Source organism: Argopecten irradians, chromosome 7 (genome assembly GCF_041381155.1).
Source record: "Argopecten irradians isolate NY chromosome 7, Ai_NY, whole genome shotgun sequence".
Classification (NCBI taxonomy): Eukaryota; Metazoa; Mollusca; class Bivalvia; order Pectinida; family Pectinidae; genus Argopecten; species Argopecten irradians.
This window is the reverse complement of record NC_091140.1, coordinates 33,902,772-33,921,241: the sequence shown is the minus strand read 5'-3', so window position 1 is coordinate 33,921,241 and position 18,470 is coordinate 33,902,772. Positions and strand designations below refer to the sequence as shown.

Here is an 18,470-nt window from a genome sequence, read left to right as displayed (position 1 = left end):
ACAGTGGATAGCGGGTAACTGTCAAACTTATATGTGACCATGCATAATATTGCCGTAACAAAGTCGAAACGTAATTGGAGATAACTTAGTTTTTACTTTGTAGCTTTAAATCACTTTTTGCAACTTACTGAATCCTCTTAGTCGTGCCATGAGTTGCAAGTTGTGCTTTACGTTGATCTTGTCCAAGCATGCATGGTTGTACACCATACTACCTCAATGGCGAATAAATTTGGTCCTATCATAAGTCACGATAAGTGTTCTTACTATAAGCATACTTTCCCGAATCTTACATAACTCGAGCTTTCCTTGTTTGTTTTAGAGCACCTAACGCGTGGCAATGTTATTGTCCATAATCCCAGTCAGGTTTGGGTCCGTAATACAAACACTAGCGCGAGGCATATGGCCTGCACTTATCACAGAACATGCCAACAGGTTTGGACAACAAATGTCCGAAAGGCACATCAGCGCAACCATCACAGGATATTCTTGGAGGTTCAAATATCTGGTTCTACGAAACATGCAATTTATTACTGGAGAGTTCAACTCTATGATCCGTTGTCATGGTTACAAACGTAAATGAAGACTCCACAACGTAATTAAAGTATTTTATCAATTTAATTTTTCTGTCAGATTGTATATGGACAAACAAATAGGAAGTGCTTACGACATCCAGTATATAACATATTGTCTTCTTCATTTGAAACAACAAAGTTTCAAATTGTCGAAGAAAAAAAACCATAGTCCATTTTTCGCTTAAGTCATATGACAGCATCAAATTACATAATTAAACAACAGAAAACGACCCAACAAAGTCATTTATAGTGACCATTGGTCAACATTCTGTCCGCATTTACTAAAAATATGGCGGAAAATTCTAATACTGTCTATAAATAACCCATTTTGTTGAAAGACTTTAACTGAGAAAAGATATGTCGCATTGGTTTTCACAAATCAAGTACGACGTATGTTACAAAGTATAACAATTAAATCTATGGCATATGGATCTTAAATCTATCATAATTGCTATGCTGTGAGATAAGTCTGTGAGGTTATTGGCAAATGTTTAAATTACAGATGTCTTCATATATATTATGCTTCAAACCGGAATAATCGTACTAAAATTATTTACGAAAAGTACTTCATCCTAGAATTTTCAGGTAGCAAACAATGATATTTTTAACAGAAAGCAATTCATATAAAATTTCTGAAAAACTGTTAAACTTGGATAATATTGAAGATTATTACGTGTAACTTGAAGTCAGGGACGTTAACGGTATATTCGAATATTGTTTAGCTAAAACATTACTCACTGGGGTTTATGAAAGTTTTTACATCATTTTACATTAACATTAATGAATGATAAAAAATTCGGATACCTGAAAAAAATATCACTGCTCACTTGATATTGGGGGGAAATTTCTTAAAGAACAATGCATAATCATAAAATCTGTTTCCTATGGAAACCCTTCAATTATTCGGCATGTGTCTAGTTTAAAATATCACCATAGTGTAATGTCATGATTATTGTTATATTGCAAAATCAACCAATATCTACAGTGAACAATGATTTAATAACAAACAGATTTTGATTGGTAACCAAAAAATTACAAATAACTGGCGCAAATATTGTTGATTTCGTTTAGAAATCAGATCTTTTTTTAAAAAAAACCCTTCCAATTCTCTACGCTTCAAACCATTCATCAGATATTCTTATCTCATCCTCTCTCATCTCCTTGCACTTACAATGACACTTCTCTTTAAATCTTGGCGGTTTTTTTTGTCCTTTTTTTTGTCCGTACAGTATATATCAGTGATCTATGTTGGATTTTCTTTTGAGTAAGAACGTTTATGTATAAACTCTGGCATTTGTCCATGTCTAGTATAGAACTTTGATATATTATTCGTCTTAAGCCGTCCCCATCCAGATTACATTAAAAATTACCGTCAATTCAGTCAAACTGTCTAAAGCCTAGTGTTGGCTTGATGAACATCGCAGACTCTTGTAACAGAATTAAGAATGATAAGGAATTCATTCCACAGTATTAGAAATATACTGATATTGTACCAATCTAAAACGTCACCAAAGAAAAAGAGAAACTAGCTTTTACATGAGAATATTTTTGATTTATTTAAAATAGGTCATTGCGACCCAAGGTAAAACGTTTCCTCATTTTACTTTGCGACAATGCTTATAAAATAGGTCACAGTGACCTAGTCGTGTTTGGCACCAGAGCTAATTTACAATAAACAGATATATAAGTAAAATTTACATGGTCTTTGTACAACAGGCGTATGGACAAAATAGACAAGATTCTCACCAAACTACCAAAATCTCAATCCTTATTCAAGATACAGTACAAAAACCTCCGTTTCTCTCTCGGAATAATTGCATTTTGAATTTGACATTTGTACAACGTACGAATGTATCATATTGCACCATCACAGTTGATTATGATATCACAAAATAAGGAATGTTCTCCAAAATACCAAATTAACTTGCAAACACCACGATTCACATTTTAATCGAATTAGTAGTTTTTAAGTATTGGGATAACCTAAAAATTGTTCACTAACTGCCCACGCCCAAAATATACTGTCTGTCTGATGACGTCATAATGTGATGATGTCACAACTGAAAATTTGACCAGTCAACGAAACATTATCGATATTTTGGAGAATACACCTTCAATCATCATTATCAACATACATCTTGTAGCTATAGAAACGAGCCTCCATTCAGCTAGAGAAAGCACGAGTTCGGTATTAAAAATAAAATGACAAACCTGAACGCCATTTTGGAATTTACAAAACTCTAAATTGGTCCACAAAAATTGACTAAGTCAGAGAAAGAATCCACTGAAAATACTGTAGAGAAATTTATATTAAGTTGTACAGAAACATGAAAAGAATACCACTGGATTTAACAAACTGTTAGTGCGCATGACAGGAAGTACAGACAACCAAGACACTTCTTCAGAAACTGATCATTAGTTTCAGCGTTGTAGTTTAAACAATTATCAAGCTATATTTTTCAAAAAATAAAAGTTACGAATTTGATAAAAAAAATTACATATTGTATATTTGAGACCAAAGAAAAACGTTGACCAAAAGAAACGCGTGACAAAACCACATTTTTTTAAGAAACAAAATGTTGTTTCAAGGTTTACAGAAAATGATTATATCCGGACAACTTGTTAATTATAACGAACAAAACTAGATTATGCTTTTTAGACGGATTTTTTTTTTCACAACAGGATATGACGTATTACATTTCATCTAAACCGGAACAGGAAGTCGATATGAAAATCAACGTGTAGTTTGTCGGCATATAGAGCCAGACTCGTTTCTGTAATATATATATATATATATATATATACTCTTATGGCAAAAATAAAACTATACCAGTGTAAAAAGGACGTAAGTTTGACCATTGTCGAAAAGTATAAATATGTTTCCAGAAATGTAAGCAAAGTAGAACAGAACATATCAACATAGCACCAATAGAAGAGGGAATCGCTTGATTTCACAAAGCAATCGAAATATTTTACGTTTATTGTAACAAGGGACCATAATGTTCACATTCGACGAATCTGCATTAGAATAAAATACTTCAAAAATGGAAATAGTAATTAAAATGTTCAGTGTTTTCAATAAACATTGAACATGTGTTCAAGACACAATGACAGATCATAACTGTTCAATTATATACATGTATAACAAGTTGGCAATGAAATGGGCATTCTTCTGAGAAAAAAAAACTTTATCAAATGCATGAAGGATGAAAACAAATGCGATGACCAAATGAACAACACTTCTAAAACGATGGTGAAAAAGCCAATGAGTGAACAATTGTAATTGTCTTCTGTTCAAAATGAGTATCATGCAGTTATGTAACAATAAAGCGCCAAAACGTCACGACGTGGACTATGACGTCATTCATGGCATGCGTCATCACAGGTGCTTGTTGAACTGGAATTTCTTTAATACAGTATCAGCCAATGGAAGAGTGTTGATTTTTTAAAAATTGTAAATCAAAATGTGTTAAGTAAAATAATTTATTTCGTGAACAGAATTTGCTTCCAATTTCAAAAAGGAAAACCAAAGAACGAAATATATTAACGTTGTACGGAATCTTTACTCCAAAGGTTTATTAAATTTCAAATCCTTTTGATGTTAATGACATTAAAATTTTAATTTTTCTGATCAACACTCTTTATCGATTTTCACAGTAATGATTATTTATTTTTTTTCATTATAATATTCAATCACAGATTACAACATATGTTGTGTAAGAAATGTCGAGACAAACATTTCGTTAGTATTGTGTTGTGTTCGGTTCATACCTGATAAAGTCGAATAAATTACAAATAAATAACTTTATAAATAAACACCGAATGTTCACCACAATTGTCTTTGAGAGAACGAGACAGATTGCGACATAAAATGATGACGTCATTGCTGATTGTTTATGACGTAAAATTGTATATGAGCACAACAATGGACAGGATTAAGAGTCACCATATTTAGTTTGTCAATGTTGAACATATCCAATGTACGTCTGCACGCGAAAAGAACGTGTATTTCCTCCGCTTACTTCTAACTCTCGACTGAACGGCGCTTCTTCTTGATGTGATGTCACTATTCGAACGGTCACATGCACGGAGAAGTTTTGCGTTCGGCGTTCTTAACGCCGCCGGAATTAGCACCTTAGTATTTGTGGTCAGTCCATGTTGAGAACTGACCGGCAGGCTGTGTCCAAGGAATCCTTTGAGTAGTATTCATGTTGGATGTCGTCTATGGCGTCTTCGAGTTCGTCTTCTGTGCCGAACGGGCTTTAAATTACACCTTCCTGCTATTTTATCCCTATTTCTTCTGTCTTTTCTGATACGTTGGAAGCAGTTCCTTTTACGAAACTGTTTCAGTTCTCTCACCGATGACCTAAAGAAATTTCGTACCACTTTCTTGCAGAATTTTAAATACGTCCGTATGCATTTTGGTTTTGGCGTACCTACACAACTACCTGAATTTTGCGCTGGATTAAAGTCACCCATGTTAAATAACAGATATTTCCGTAATTGCCGTCGCTGTCTGCAGTCTTTAGCAACTATGGGCTGACCATCACAGTTTAAACCTACGTAAAATGGCTTTTTGTGGTGCCGCAACCGCGACAAACGAAACACAGTCTTATTGTTGGCGGAGTCATTGCTTTGTATCCATTGCTGGTTAAATTTGAAACTGCATTCCGACTCGGTGAATTGGTTCTGTAATGTAAAAAGATATAGATATTATAACACACATAGGAATAATGTCATTTTCATAGAAAACACATTAATGAAAAAGGGAAACTAGTCGAAGGATTCGTGACATGGCTTTCATTTTTGAGAAATCTGGAGACGTTTGCATACTTGGAGCCCAAGAATTAAACATTATTCTGGGAGCAAAAAATATATATATATTCATGAATTATTCATTAAAGACACTTTAATGACTTAAGGATATGATGTAAATTAATTATCTTTGAAAATATTCCAACATAGTCTGTATTCACACATTTCCGGTCATGTGACGAAGTTGACGCCGTGACGTCATACGTACCTCCGGTGACGCATACAGCTTCCCTGATCCATCCATGCATAAATACAGTTGTGTTTCCGTACCCTGGATGGCTATTACTTTTTTCTCTTTTATATAATGTGATTTCGTCTGCAACATGGCTGGAAAATACAAAAAAAAACACATTCCGTCAAAAAATGATTAATCAAACGAAAATTTCAATAGAAAATTCACTACTAGACGTTGTGTGTTGTGCTACAGGTGACTACAAGTAAGAAATGTATTTCATTGCATTGTTAAAAGTGTGTATATATAGGTAAGTAGAAAATTGTATCGCTTGAGAAATTCGTATCGAATAGCTTACATATAAATACGTTTACAAGCTAAAAAGCCGAAACACATTTTGAATCAAATACAGCCCTTAGGGTGTGATAATTGTTAGTAACAATTGATATACACATCGCTTAACATCAAATCAAATTAAAACCCGGCAACTCATTCGGACGGCGTACTAAGTATATGGTCACGTACATATACATGTGTAAGTTTTCCTAAAAGTGGATGGTCGAGTAATATATAGATTGGGACAGAAGAACATGTAGCAAAAAAAAAAAACCTTTAGAGAGTCAAAATTTACTCTGTTTAAACTAGGGATATATTAATTCTAATTATTAAATAACTATTGTCAGAGACTGACATAAGGGTCAAATGAAACGTGGGCTTGTACAAAAAAAGAGGGGTTGGTGGGGAAGAATTGAATAGTCGAATTGAAATCATACAATTTCTGCAGCTGAGAGTGTGAAGGGTGGAGAATGATCAAAGAGAATAGAAAAACGTGTGCAAAATTATCAGATATTATATACCCGGTTTTATTTAGTAGACTTACACTTTGCTATCTTGCGTTATCATAATACAACGTCCCATTGATATACCGATCTGATAAATACAACACCAGGTCGGGCACAAAATACACTGTTATCATTAAAGGCTTGTCACACAATTAATCAATTTCAATATTTAATTTCACTTTTAAATTAACATTGTGAAAATGAATATTATCTTTTTGCAAACTATATAATCTACAGAAAAAGACATCAAAATTTGGGAGAATGGAAGTAGGTCTATAGATTGTAGAAATATAATATTTCTTGAACGGCTCTTTTTAGACCAGTCTCGATTTCTACTCCGCGTTGGAATATAGGACAACAAACAATGGATTGCTGATGCTACACTCAGATATATTACAATAATAAATCTGTGTAAAAATGATGTGGGTGTATACGTAGCACAATCGTGTAAACAGCATTATACATTTGACTAGGCGATTTGGTGCCGTGGATCGTGAGTTCGAGGTCTGGATATGGCACGAATCATGAATTCTCGTTTTCTTTCGTCAGTTGTGTTTCTGAGATATCTAATTAAAAAACCACAATACATCTCATTGTTATGTGTTGCTGATCCGAAGGTTAGATTTGTGTCCATAAAGTTATTCATATATATATGATATAATTTATTGGATTTTTTTTTTAATTTTGAGACTTATTATATAATAGTATGGTGTATACGGCATCGCTGAAGCCGGTTAATGTTGCATGAGTATGATAGCGCTGAAAAGGCACTACTATGGCGCTTACAAATGAATAATTAAGAACTCGATATCGCCGACATTACTGACACAGGTTGACCTTCGACCTCTAGCCATTGTCGGTATGTATAATGTCTCGGTAGTTCGGTGAACTTTACTGATACTACGCCGTCCCTTTAACAAACCTTGCCTCGCATCAGCAAATCACCGCTTGAAAAAAAAATTCTTTACAACCACGTAAAAAATGTACGCGCTGTAAGTTTTATATCCTAAAAATATGGTTTTCGCGTGAAAGAAGGGGTGAAAATCTTGTATTTGTTTATATACGAACGACAACAGGTGTTAATTAAGTTAGCACAGTTATTTTTTCGTAAATCAACTGTCGAGTTTTTAAAAAAAAAACACTTTTAAAAAAGAAATATATAGACATTGCACCAGTTCACCGCATGTTCACGGAACCCTGAGAAAACAGTTGGTATGGGATGGCCTTGGGCACAAACTTATGGGGTGAACTTCAAAGGATATTTTATCTGGAAGAGGGTGTGTACGAAGGATCCGACACTGATGGGGTTGGGGAGAGAGGAGGAGGAGGAGAGAGAGGGGAGAGACCTCTAGCCATACATACATCTGAGGTCAAAAAACAACGCTAACGAACTTGCGACTAGACACGTAGGGTTTCCAGATATAGTTTTAAAAAGAGACAAAAAAAAGGAAAATGAGAAAGCTGAACTGCATCATTTTCTTCGATTATCTTTCGTGATATATTATGACCGAAATATGCATTTCCTAGCATGATATCTACATGCCATTGTACTCAGTGTTACAGCTGTTGTTATTGGCCAGGACAAATATTAGCATAGCCCTATGTTGGATGTAGCTTAATTGCGAGCAAATGTGTGATGTATCTGATCCATATTGTATTGGTGAAACAAATGGCGGTAAAACAGCGGACATTGTATTGAACATTTGAAAGACATTATCAATGAAGAAAAATGTCTATTTATAATATTCATAAATCAAAAACCATTTCCATTTTCTTTCAACGTATAAGAAATGTGTTCATAGTTTTCCCGTTTACCAGATTCAAAAACCTTGCTTGGAAACTGCTTTATCAATGGTATTGACATTTGTAAAGACACTAGACGAATTCATTGGATACCATTTTCGAAGAAAACTTGAAAATCTAAATTTGATTGAATCTCCAAAAAGACGAGAAAGTGAATGAAAATATAAAAATCGTTATAATGAACGTTTTGCTTTAAAATGAAGAACTGTACCAGAAAATCAAGAAACGATTTGAGTACATAGTATGTGCTCTGAATTTGTCGGAAAACACTATAACGAGATAGTTACCATATCTGGACGATCGACAGGCCGTGCCACTTATGCTTCCATCCGGGTTAATCTGCAATAATTTGTTATCCACCGCGATGAAAACTGTCCCCTTGACCATTGGTGTAAGTTCCCACGGAAGACGTTCATGCTTCAAGGCTTCCGAAGCGTTCGGGTGACCGTTGGAATAACTCAAACTCATGGTAGCGGTGGGGAAGTTGGTAAGCAAGCACAGAAGAACAATCGCCAAAGTCGTGAAGTAGTTAACTCCGGAGGTAAACAGTGTAACATGCGTGGTCATTGCTCAAAACACACCCGAGGACACTGCCTTGCACACGAACGTGCATTTAACTGAGTGGATGTAGAACACGCGTTATAAAATCTATAATAATACATGCACATCCACTTATAGGAGACCATTTGAAATTCACGAAATCCTGCTCCTTAATATGGGTGAATTAATTATGTAAGATCTCAAGAGTCTACAAATAGGCTGGATTTCTCCACAGAATCATATAAAAAATCACAAATATTTCACAACGTATATGTAAATCCCATAGAATTATAATAATGTGGTCACATGGTTTCCCGTTAAGAACTGTAGCACGAGGGGTTGAGAAATAATCCAAATGACACTGGTCGGTTCAGTGGCTGACTCCGTACGTATAAGGTATAATCCAATGAACTCATTCCATGCTGCCGAAGCACGTGTCGTACCTACAACAGACAAAAGAGAAAAAAAAGAAATTAACATTTTATACCGGTCTATTACATAATATACATGTATAATGCTATTGATAAAGCAAGAGACTCAGCAAAATATCTCTACTGCATGTAATATCGTGTTACAATAGCGGTACCATGAAATAAGCCATACTTTCCTCTTAATTTCACATTCTTGACATTAATATACATCATATTGCATAGACATTTTTTTACATGAATATACATTTACACACATATTAAATCATTTGAATAAAGAAATGCAACATATTTTCCTTGCGTGTGCCAATAAGAGCTAAATATTTAATTTCTTTAAGTGCAATCTAATAGATGATCCGAAACAATTCCGATGGCGTGTATTAATTACAACTTCCTCATCATTATCATTAACAATAGAATTTGTATTACTTAAATGACTACCGGAATGTAATACGAACAAAGCAAAAAGCACATGCAACAGCTGATACGCTTACCAAGTAACCTTTAAAACTAATCTATGTGTACATCGTCAGCAGAGCATGCCCGCTGGTCGATGCACCACTGCTGATGAAACTGACATCACATGCTACATTAACAAGCCCGGTGATGTTCATTTCATACTCGCCCAAACTCGCAGACGATTACTTGTTATTTTTCTGTTTTAGTGTATTTAAAAACACACAAACAAGTTCAGACGAGGTGTTCATTGTTCGATGAATAGCATACATAGCGGTATTTGTCATCTTTATCTGTCTTCTGATCCCCAAGCCTTTTAGGCTAGCACGCTATGGATAGGGAGCACACCCCAAGTGTGTAAGGTGTAACGGGAAAATAAAACCGTTTAAAAACCATGCTCCGAGCTACAGCGAGTCTAAGGTATTTTCTTGCCAAAATATTGCTACAGGATTTCTTTTTAGTTAATGATAGGTGTAAATGTTTATTTCTTTAAATACATAAAAATCTTCCATGTGGCGACGAAATGTTTAGAAATCCTTATGATTTTATCATAATTTTGCATACCTTTATACCTGTCAATCAACTTACCAAATTAACGCACTAACTGACAGTAGGCCACGTGCTCCAAATCAATTAATGATTATCAATTAGCATATATCAATTTCATTTACAGAACCTAATCATGCTTTAAATCTTGTGTGGACTAGAGTATACTGTATCTAAAAGGTAAGTGAGCTTAGAATACACAGGTATATAAAATAAAGTCTTACTATATATATATAATGTCTAGATGTAAGTGATCTTATTGAAGGGATGGGATAAAGAGAAAATAAGATATGTAATGATATATAGTCACATAAACTAGCTAATAGGGCCGTGTGTAAGTTATGTATTATGCAATAAAAAAGATATATAAATGTCAAAAGTTTTTTAACATAGATTACGTACATATTATGTATAGGTAACATATACCTATACCGAGTTTTTGATCGATACAAAATTCGACAAACGAGCAAACCAGTTAGGGAATTCCAGACTTATTCAGCGAACTTCAGGTAAAATTTCTACCATGCAATACAAATATTCTGATTGTGAAGTCAATTTTACACAGGTAGGTATAGGTAGATTGGAATATACCTGTAGCATACACCTGTCTGATATATATAACGGTATCGGGACTACATACAATGTAGGTATACAGCTATGTACTATCACTGGTTATAACAGCGCCGGGACTGACATAATTCGTGCACGATGCACAATTTCACAGAAAGAAAGTAGAGCACTTTGACCGTTTTCTTTTTACATATCCGTTTCATTACAGACTAGGAAGCTAAGCATTTTACTTTCAGTAATAAAATGGTGTTAATTTGCTAAATTTCGAAGTCTAAAATATAATTCACAGGTTATACTTCAGATAAGACATTTTGACAGATAAATGTAAATGTGCGTTAAACAGTGAACGTTTTTAAATAGCAATTAAAACATCAAAACCCGTTGAAACTGGTTGAATTGTTAATACTAGACAGGCAAGACTGTAGAAAGAATATCTTTTTACAAAGAAGAAATGTCGAATATATTTGCATTATCAAATAATAATTCATTGGAAATTTCTTCATAAACCTTGATATGATCTGCTGTAAAACATTTAGCGCACCTGCCGACATTCATATACAATTGTCATATAGCCACATTATACACATCCTCTAGCAATCTAATCAATCATTTTATCTATAATGCTGATAGTTAGACGTATATCTGGGTTAGAAAATATATAGCTTGAATACATACATAGGCCGGTCTATATCTGCATGTATATCATACTATATTGAGAAAGTCCTTCATAGGGTAACCAACAACTTATCTAATTATAAATAAATAAAAAATCTGACAATATGCTCTGAATAAATAATCAGATCCGTACCTTAGATTGTTTTGAGTCTGGATTATCCCATGGTAATGTTAATAAATTCCAATCCATATCAAAAGAAGTTCACACAAGTAATATCCGCGAACTACTGAACGCACAGTCAAGTATAATATGAGGGCTAGCCGATAGAGTCTATCGGCGTATACCGGATATTTCGCGCATGCGCATTGGACGCTGCAAACATGGCGACGTCCGTGTTTCGGAGGCAGTTGCTGCTGTGTTGTAGGTGTTCAAGAACAAATACGAGACAATTTACAAGACAAGTAAACATAAAAAATGTTTTAACGCCCTCGACAGCACTTGGGGTAACTGTTACTGGTGTGTTAGCATGGAAAGTGTGGCAAAGTAGACAACAAACTGCAGATATCTTACCAGTTGTAACAGCAAAGTCGGAGGTTTGTATGTCTAATATCTTCTTGTTGGATATGGGATAAAATGTGGTTTTCTGGGTGAATATTTTGGTAGCACAAGTAAATGTTAATTCAGCACTATGTGAAAATGGTTTGAAATAAATCCCATGATGTGTTGTCTTTATATAGAAACTGTGGGCGGGGCTACGATAGCCAGGTTTTGACATGTTGAAAATGAGTGAAAACTTGACTGCTGATGTTGGCTAAATTTGAGGAGAAACAATTTTCTTTGGTTGAATGGGTTTCGACAGCGTGTGCCTAGTGGGAATGTTGTTGTAATTGAGAAACGGTAGTACTCCAAAGGCGCGTGGCTGTGGACAGCGCTATCAAAACACTGGCTATCTTACCTGTGTAGTAGACCTTGTGGGACAGGGGAGGTAACTGGGGCTGACATATGAGACTTCAGATAATTTCTACAATTTTATTAGTGCGATTAAAAAACTTTGTCAACGTATTCATTTTTTGAACTCCAGAAATATTTTATGATTGTCTTGAATAATTTGTAATTTAGTTTCATCATTGAAATCGCTTGAACAATTAACATTTTAATAAACTGAAAATTTTTATAATAAGTAGTTATTAATTTAATTAAATCATGTATGGTTAATGCAATATTGCCCTTGCATTTGTGTCCATTACATGACAATAAATGTCTAACTAAAAGTACAAATAGTCATTGGTATATATTGCAATGTTACATATAAGTAATTGTATATAAGATTAACTGATAATTAGTTAAATTCCAAGCTAACGAGACCAAAGTTTGAAGACTTGGTATAAGTCCTACTGCGGACTGATAAATTTGTTTGTCTATAAATATTGTTTTGTCATGTTTGAAGATGGACCTATTTTCAGTTTATTTTATGAATGACAGGGACCACAGATGTGTACTGGAAAAAAGCATTGTGTAAACAAATATAGGTCTAAGTTTATTGGTGTCAGCCTAGCACTGTCAGACGAACCTTTTGAGTTGGATCTTTTTTTTCTGTGTACTTATCCTAATCCAAACTGAATCTTATTGTAAACACAATATGACCATTGTCATCTGTTATCTGTTTCTCGTCCTCAGATTTATAGGTTTTAAGGACCTACTTTTTAAATCGTTAACTTGACCACAAATATCGCATATAAAAATTTGTTTTTCTCCAAAAAATGAAAAAATAAAGAGTTGATAATTAAGAGCTTATTGATTTTTTTTCACGTATTGATTCTTTTTAATTATCTAGTGTAATTTCCAAATATTCTTTGCAAGATTAAGTAGCACAATGTTTTGTTGATATCAGATCATCACCACCAAAAGACGTTGTATCACTGACACATATTGAGATATATTGAATGTGATATATAGTTAAATGGTGTAAAATTCACATATACATACATTAAGGGTACAATGCATGGAACTAGATGCCTGTAAGGTATACAATGATATGTGTTTTGTTAGAAGAAAGATAGTTATCTTCCAAAGCTGTCATCATGAAGGAATGTTACCGGCATGCATGTACATTTAACATTAATAATGAAATAGTGAGAGATGAAAGAAAAATATCCATAACATTTAAAGGTTCTTTGTACATCCTAAATGGGTCTTGTATATAGCCCTTTACTGGCCCCCTAGGGATCCACTAGCTCAAGGTACCCATAGGGTGAAGTGTCAAGGTAAAACATACCATTGTTAGTTAGGAAAAATTAATATCTCTCATTCATAAAAATGTATCGTAGATTAATAGAAATTGTTATTATAAAAAAGATGATCCATCTGACGAAAAAAAGTGTTTAGGAACACACTTTTCCTTTAATAAAAAAAGATATTTTGAAATTAATATGAGCAGGTTTAAAATGATATTGCTATCAATACAATTTTTTTATGATTTTATCATTTGTAATTATATTACAGCTCTTTTTCGTACATGGATTACCAATATGAATACAAAAAAACAATTGCTGGGTTGTTTAACAATGTTAATTAATTAATCTTGGTAATTCATTTCCAGAAATTTTATAGGTGAATTCTTTCAAATTTTCATACATATATATAAATATATATATATATATGTTTAATTTTTAAGGTGGTTGCAGTTAGCTGTTATAATAATTATTTAAAAACAAAATTCATGTCTATTATTAATTAATATTATGAAATTTCTAATATCCTATACATATATATATATAGAAGCTCATGCAGTGATAAATAGGTTTAACCTTTAATTATTTATATCCTGTTTTGGATATAATAAAAAGCCGTTGGAATGTGCTTGGTTTGGATTGTTGGAGACGACAGAAATTTTAGCTATTGTGATAAAAAGTGACTTTTATATGCTACAACAACACAGCATACTTATGGTGTCTTTTTGGTATATTTGTTAAACAAACAAGTCTGCCGTGTGGGAAGTCGGTTATTATCTTCCAATCAGTTTGGAGACAGAAAAGAAAATATTATCGTTTCACACCTGACTGAAATCCAGGTACATAGAACAGGTGTTGTGATTTCTACAGTCAATTTACCTCAACAGGTGAAATATTTCTTTTGTTATTATCAAGACTTACCTGTGTTCTGATTAATCTAATCTATATAATTAGGTTCAGGTATTTGCTACTCATGTTTTAAACTTATGACTGTAATTCAATTATTTTTTGTACAGGAACAGGTATTTGCTATTATACTGTTACTTAAACTTACATTCCATTATGGTAAAATAGAACATATGGTATTTTAAGTAGTTTTAGTTGACAATGACTCTAGATCTGAATCAATATTGTCATTGTCAATTGTTTTGTTGGAAAATTGTATCCCTTTGTAGGTTTGTTTTGTTTGGGAATGAAAAATAATTGTTTTTAATTTGTTTTGTTACATTGAGTGTTTTGTTTTCTATCATTGCATCATGCATTTCTCACAAATCTTGAGAAGATTTCTTTTCACTTTTGATTACTAGATTTCAAAGATAATATTCCAATTGGATGGTATATACAAAATGTATACAGTGATATTCTAATTGTTCATAGAAGACATTATTATACAACGATATAAGCATGCATGCAATCAACCAATAATCAATGTTTATTCATGTGTGACAATTTAAGTTAGAAATAAATATCTTTCTGTTGACAATGCCAACAGTCATTGTTTAATTTAACAAAACTTAGCAAAAGTGTGAGACATTCCAACCAAGCCATTGACTTAAAATTCCACATGCTTTCGGAGCAAGTGCAGGGTGGCATTTGACCTTGTTTGTACAGGTATAATGAAGAAAGCTTCAGTAGACAAGAGAAACTCCCATCAAGCTGTTTGCTTTGTTGAGTGAAATTCTTAACAGTTACATTGGTTTAGGATTATGATATGTTTTTTCAGTGTGTGTTAACGTTCCAATCTTTAAGTACTTGGGATTATGTAGTTTGTATATTCTAAACACACATGGTATTAGTGGAGAATTGGTATATATACTCTTTAATGACATGAAGAGTAAATGGTATTGAGGGATTTGAATATGGTGTCTGCTTTTTGTATTTAACTTAATTGTCTTAATCAATAGAATAATTGATTTAGATTTGGTGGGTTTGAAGTTGTGTATTATAAAATTATGCTAGGCTCTGAAACAAACTTACTGTATTTGACCCATTCCAATAAGTGCCCATGTCCATATTTGTGCCCCTTACCCTATTGAGACCTAGCTCCTGCAATTTCAATTGCCCTGGCATTTATATAAATAAAGGATAAACACAGTCAAAACTGTATAGGTTTGCAATTTGCTTTGCATTAATTTCATCTCATAAAGCACCTTTTCATTTTTTCAATTTTTTGTCACCCTGGGTACTTATTGGGTTGAATATAGTAATTTAAAAACGGACTGTTCATGAGAACAGGATCATGAACTGGGTGGTTTAAAAGGATGAACCACTTCCAAAATGGGGGAGGGGCGCTTATATAGGACAGGGGTATAGTTATTGGGTCAATTATTGTATTTAATCATACAAGGATACACAAATCCTTGATGAGACAGCAAATTATTCAACAACATGTCCTGCATATAGGAACTGCAATCCTATGAAAAAGGCTACTGGTTAATTTGAGCAGCATAATTCAGATCCTTACCTAATTCATGCATTGCTGATTTAAAATCATCTTTTAAATAAACAGAATATCGTATTTAATGCACGAATAAATTAAATATACATTAAAACCTTTTAAACAGTGTTAAATTTTGTTCGTGACTTTTTTTTTTTTTTTTTTTTCGGGAGACAGGTTTAAAATTTAGCAAATCAATTTGAACAATCAATATCTAATGTATGGATTAGTATTTATTGCAAATTGTTGTTGGTATATATTTCATTCCACTACAAAATAATTTTAATTGATAAGTAATTCTGACTAGGCACTTTTTGAGTTTATGAAGAATTTGTGATATGGGCCTTGTTAAACCTATTTTATGGTTATACTGAACATATTGCCTAAGGTTTAATCGTTTAGTGAATAAACATGTGCCTGACCTTGGCGAATTAGTATCCCAAACAGGTATTTAACATGCATATTTTAGATTTAAAGGTTTTCTTATTTTTTTGATGGTGTGTATATATATTACTGGTTGATATGGAATATAAAGGTGTTTCAAATTATAAGTTAAGGCGTTGTATGTTTTTAGGCCAGGAATGTTGTTTTCATTATGATAATTTATAAAGTTGACCCAAATGTTGCATAAACAATTTGCTTTCACATCCTAAATATGAACAATTCAAATGTACTCTTTTTCCAACCCAAAGGTAAAATGGAATTTTGTTAAAAACATAAATTGTGTATAAGTAAACAATTTTTTTTTTCGTAAAAAAAAGCTTATTAAAAAAAATTTGTGTATAAGTGACTAAGTATATAAAGGTTGGTAATTATGAGTTGATTAAAGATGCTCCATCGCTGACAAATGGTATTTTTTCACTATCAAAAACAGGAGCAGACGATTTTGTATTTTTCTTCAGTTACAAAAGTTACTTACTTTTCACCATTACCACCATTTAAAAGTTTGAGTTTCCAATTTTATTTTAAGTTAAAAATATGAAAAATAATTAATTGCATTCTGAAAAAATTCCGCAGCACTGTTTCCTATATGGAATGAAGTACTGATTGCCCATGCACCAAAGGCAAAATAAATTATTTTATGTTATTTTTTGTGTTAACTTGGCATATATATACATGATTAAACACCAATTATTGTTCAAATGATGAATATCATATTTGCTCTGTCGGCGGTGGAGCATCTTAAAGAGTAAAGTCCTATTATTAATTAACAACTAGCTATATGGTCATAAAAGGATGACCTCTTCTGTATGTAGTGTGTTGCGTGAGTGAATATTTGTATGTTTTGGGAGGCTGCTGTATTTTCAGACATATGTTGTGTCTTCTTGTAGTAGGTATATATAGTGGGACTCTCACTCTTATTCATTTTATAGTGCTATCTCACTGAATCATGATGTCAAGGACACCAAAATAAAGCAAACCCTATAGACTTATACTCATTCACCCCTGAAATTTCATAATGGACTGGTCTAGTCTTTGATTTAGAAGAGTCTAAATGTGTCTTTAGGGGTAAAATAATGAGTTTATTGTTGTGCCATCAATGCCTCAAGACAGTCCTCTCCCAATCACTTGAGTCTGTCCCCAACCATTGATCATTGGGAGCGATATTTCCTAAACTAAATAAAAATCTTGAATATTAAATGCTAAAAATATTGTATTGGCAGGATGGTGATGGAGCTAAAGAAACAAGAATCCCACACACCTACCGGGAGGTTCGATTCCGACAGTTCGCATCTGTGGAGTACAAAGGCATGACATACATGACGCCTCAAGACTTCCTGGAATCAGTTACAGAAGAAATGCCACGACGTAAGTATGAGCCATAGATATAAAACCAACCAATGTCATGTTACTCTCTGATAAAAGCTGTTACACAATTAAATGATCTGGGTCCCATTCACAAACATGCACTGGTAATGATTTTATGCAAATATTTTAGCTCTGCATTAAATTCTGTTGAAAAACCCTTCGGACAACCTTGAGGATATTTTATACCTGATTCCATGTAACCGTCCCATATCCTGGTTCAGACAATTTACAGATCTGGCTTGTAAGCATCAGGTAAATTAATGATCATATTTAGTGTTAAGGGGCCTGTGGAGACATTTTACCTAATTTCTACACCTGTTTTTGCCTGCTCACAATCGCAAGGTCCACATTTCTAGGAATTGAGTTACTAAAAATTGACAATGTGTTTTGTTCAAACATATGTTGTTGAGAGCTAAAATCTAAATGGTAACAATAAATGTAAGCAATAAAAGTCTCCATGTGGTAAAAAGCCCATATGTATGGTTAAATGAATTATTTTATTTAAAGTATTCTGTCTATGTGTTTGTTTTGTTTTGTTAAATGTCCTATTATATATACTTAAGTCAGGGTCATTAAAGGTCTTATTTAGGATGGGGAGAGAGAATTAGCTGGAGAAAAACCACTAACTTGTGG

At 33.4% G+C, this 18,470-nt stretch overlaps 2 protein-coding genes across 9 annotated transcripts in view; one reads left to right on the top strand and one right to left on the bottom strand.

The window, feature by feature from the left end:
- Nucleotides 1–596: 596 nt before the first annotated feature.
- Nucleotides 597–18,470, bottom strand: part of LOC138328232 (fibroblast growth factor 10-like) — a 117,136-nt gene continuing 99,262 nt past the window's right edge. For 4 of the 5 annotated variants that reach the window (XM_069274942.1, XM_069274943.1, XM_069274945.1 and 1 more), the window contains 3 exons: nt 8,492–9,187; nt 5,596–5,714; nt 597–5,261 (listed from right to left, as the gene is read on the bottom strand). In XM_069274942.1, coding sequence (XP_069131043.1) covers nt 4,779–5,261; nt 5,596–5,714; nt 8,492–8,771 — 882 coding nt within the window. In that variant the 5' untranslated portion in view covers nt 8,772–9,187 and the 3' untranslated portion in view covers nt 597–4,778. Of the gene's footprint in view, nt 5,262–5,595; nt 5,715–8,491; nt 9,188–11,552; nt 11,705–18,470 lie in introns of those variants that run through there. The other variant, XM_069274941.1, reaches the window with a different exon arrangement.
- The window catches only part of LOC138328229 (calcium uptake protein 3, mitochondrial-like), a 138,845-nt gene continuing 132,085 nt past the window's right edge, over nt 11,711–18,470 (top strand). For 2 of the 4 annotated variants that reach the window (XM_069274937.1, XM_069274935.1), the window contains exons 1-2: nt 11,712–11,953; nt 17,693–17,837. In XM_069274937.1, the coding sequence (XP_069131038.1) occupies nt 11,741–11,953; nt 17,693–17,837 (358 nt within the window). In that variant the 5' untranslated portion in view covers nt 11,712–11,740. Of the gene's footprint in view, nt 11,954–17,692; nt 17,838–18,470 lie in introns of all 4 variants that reach the window. The other 2 variants (XM_069274938.1, XM_069274936.1) reach the window with 2 other exon arrangements.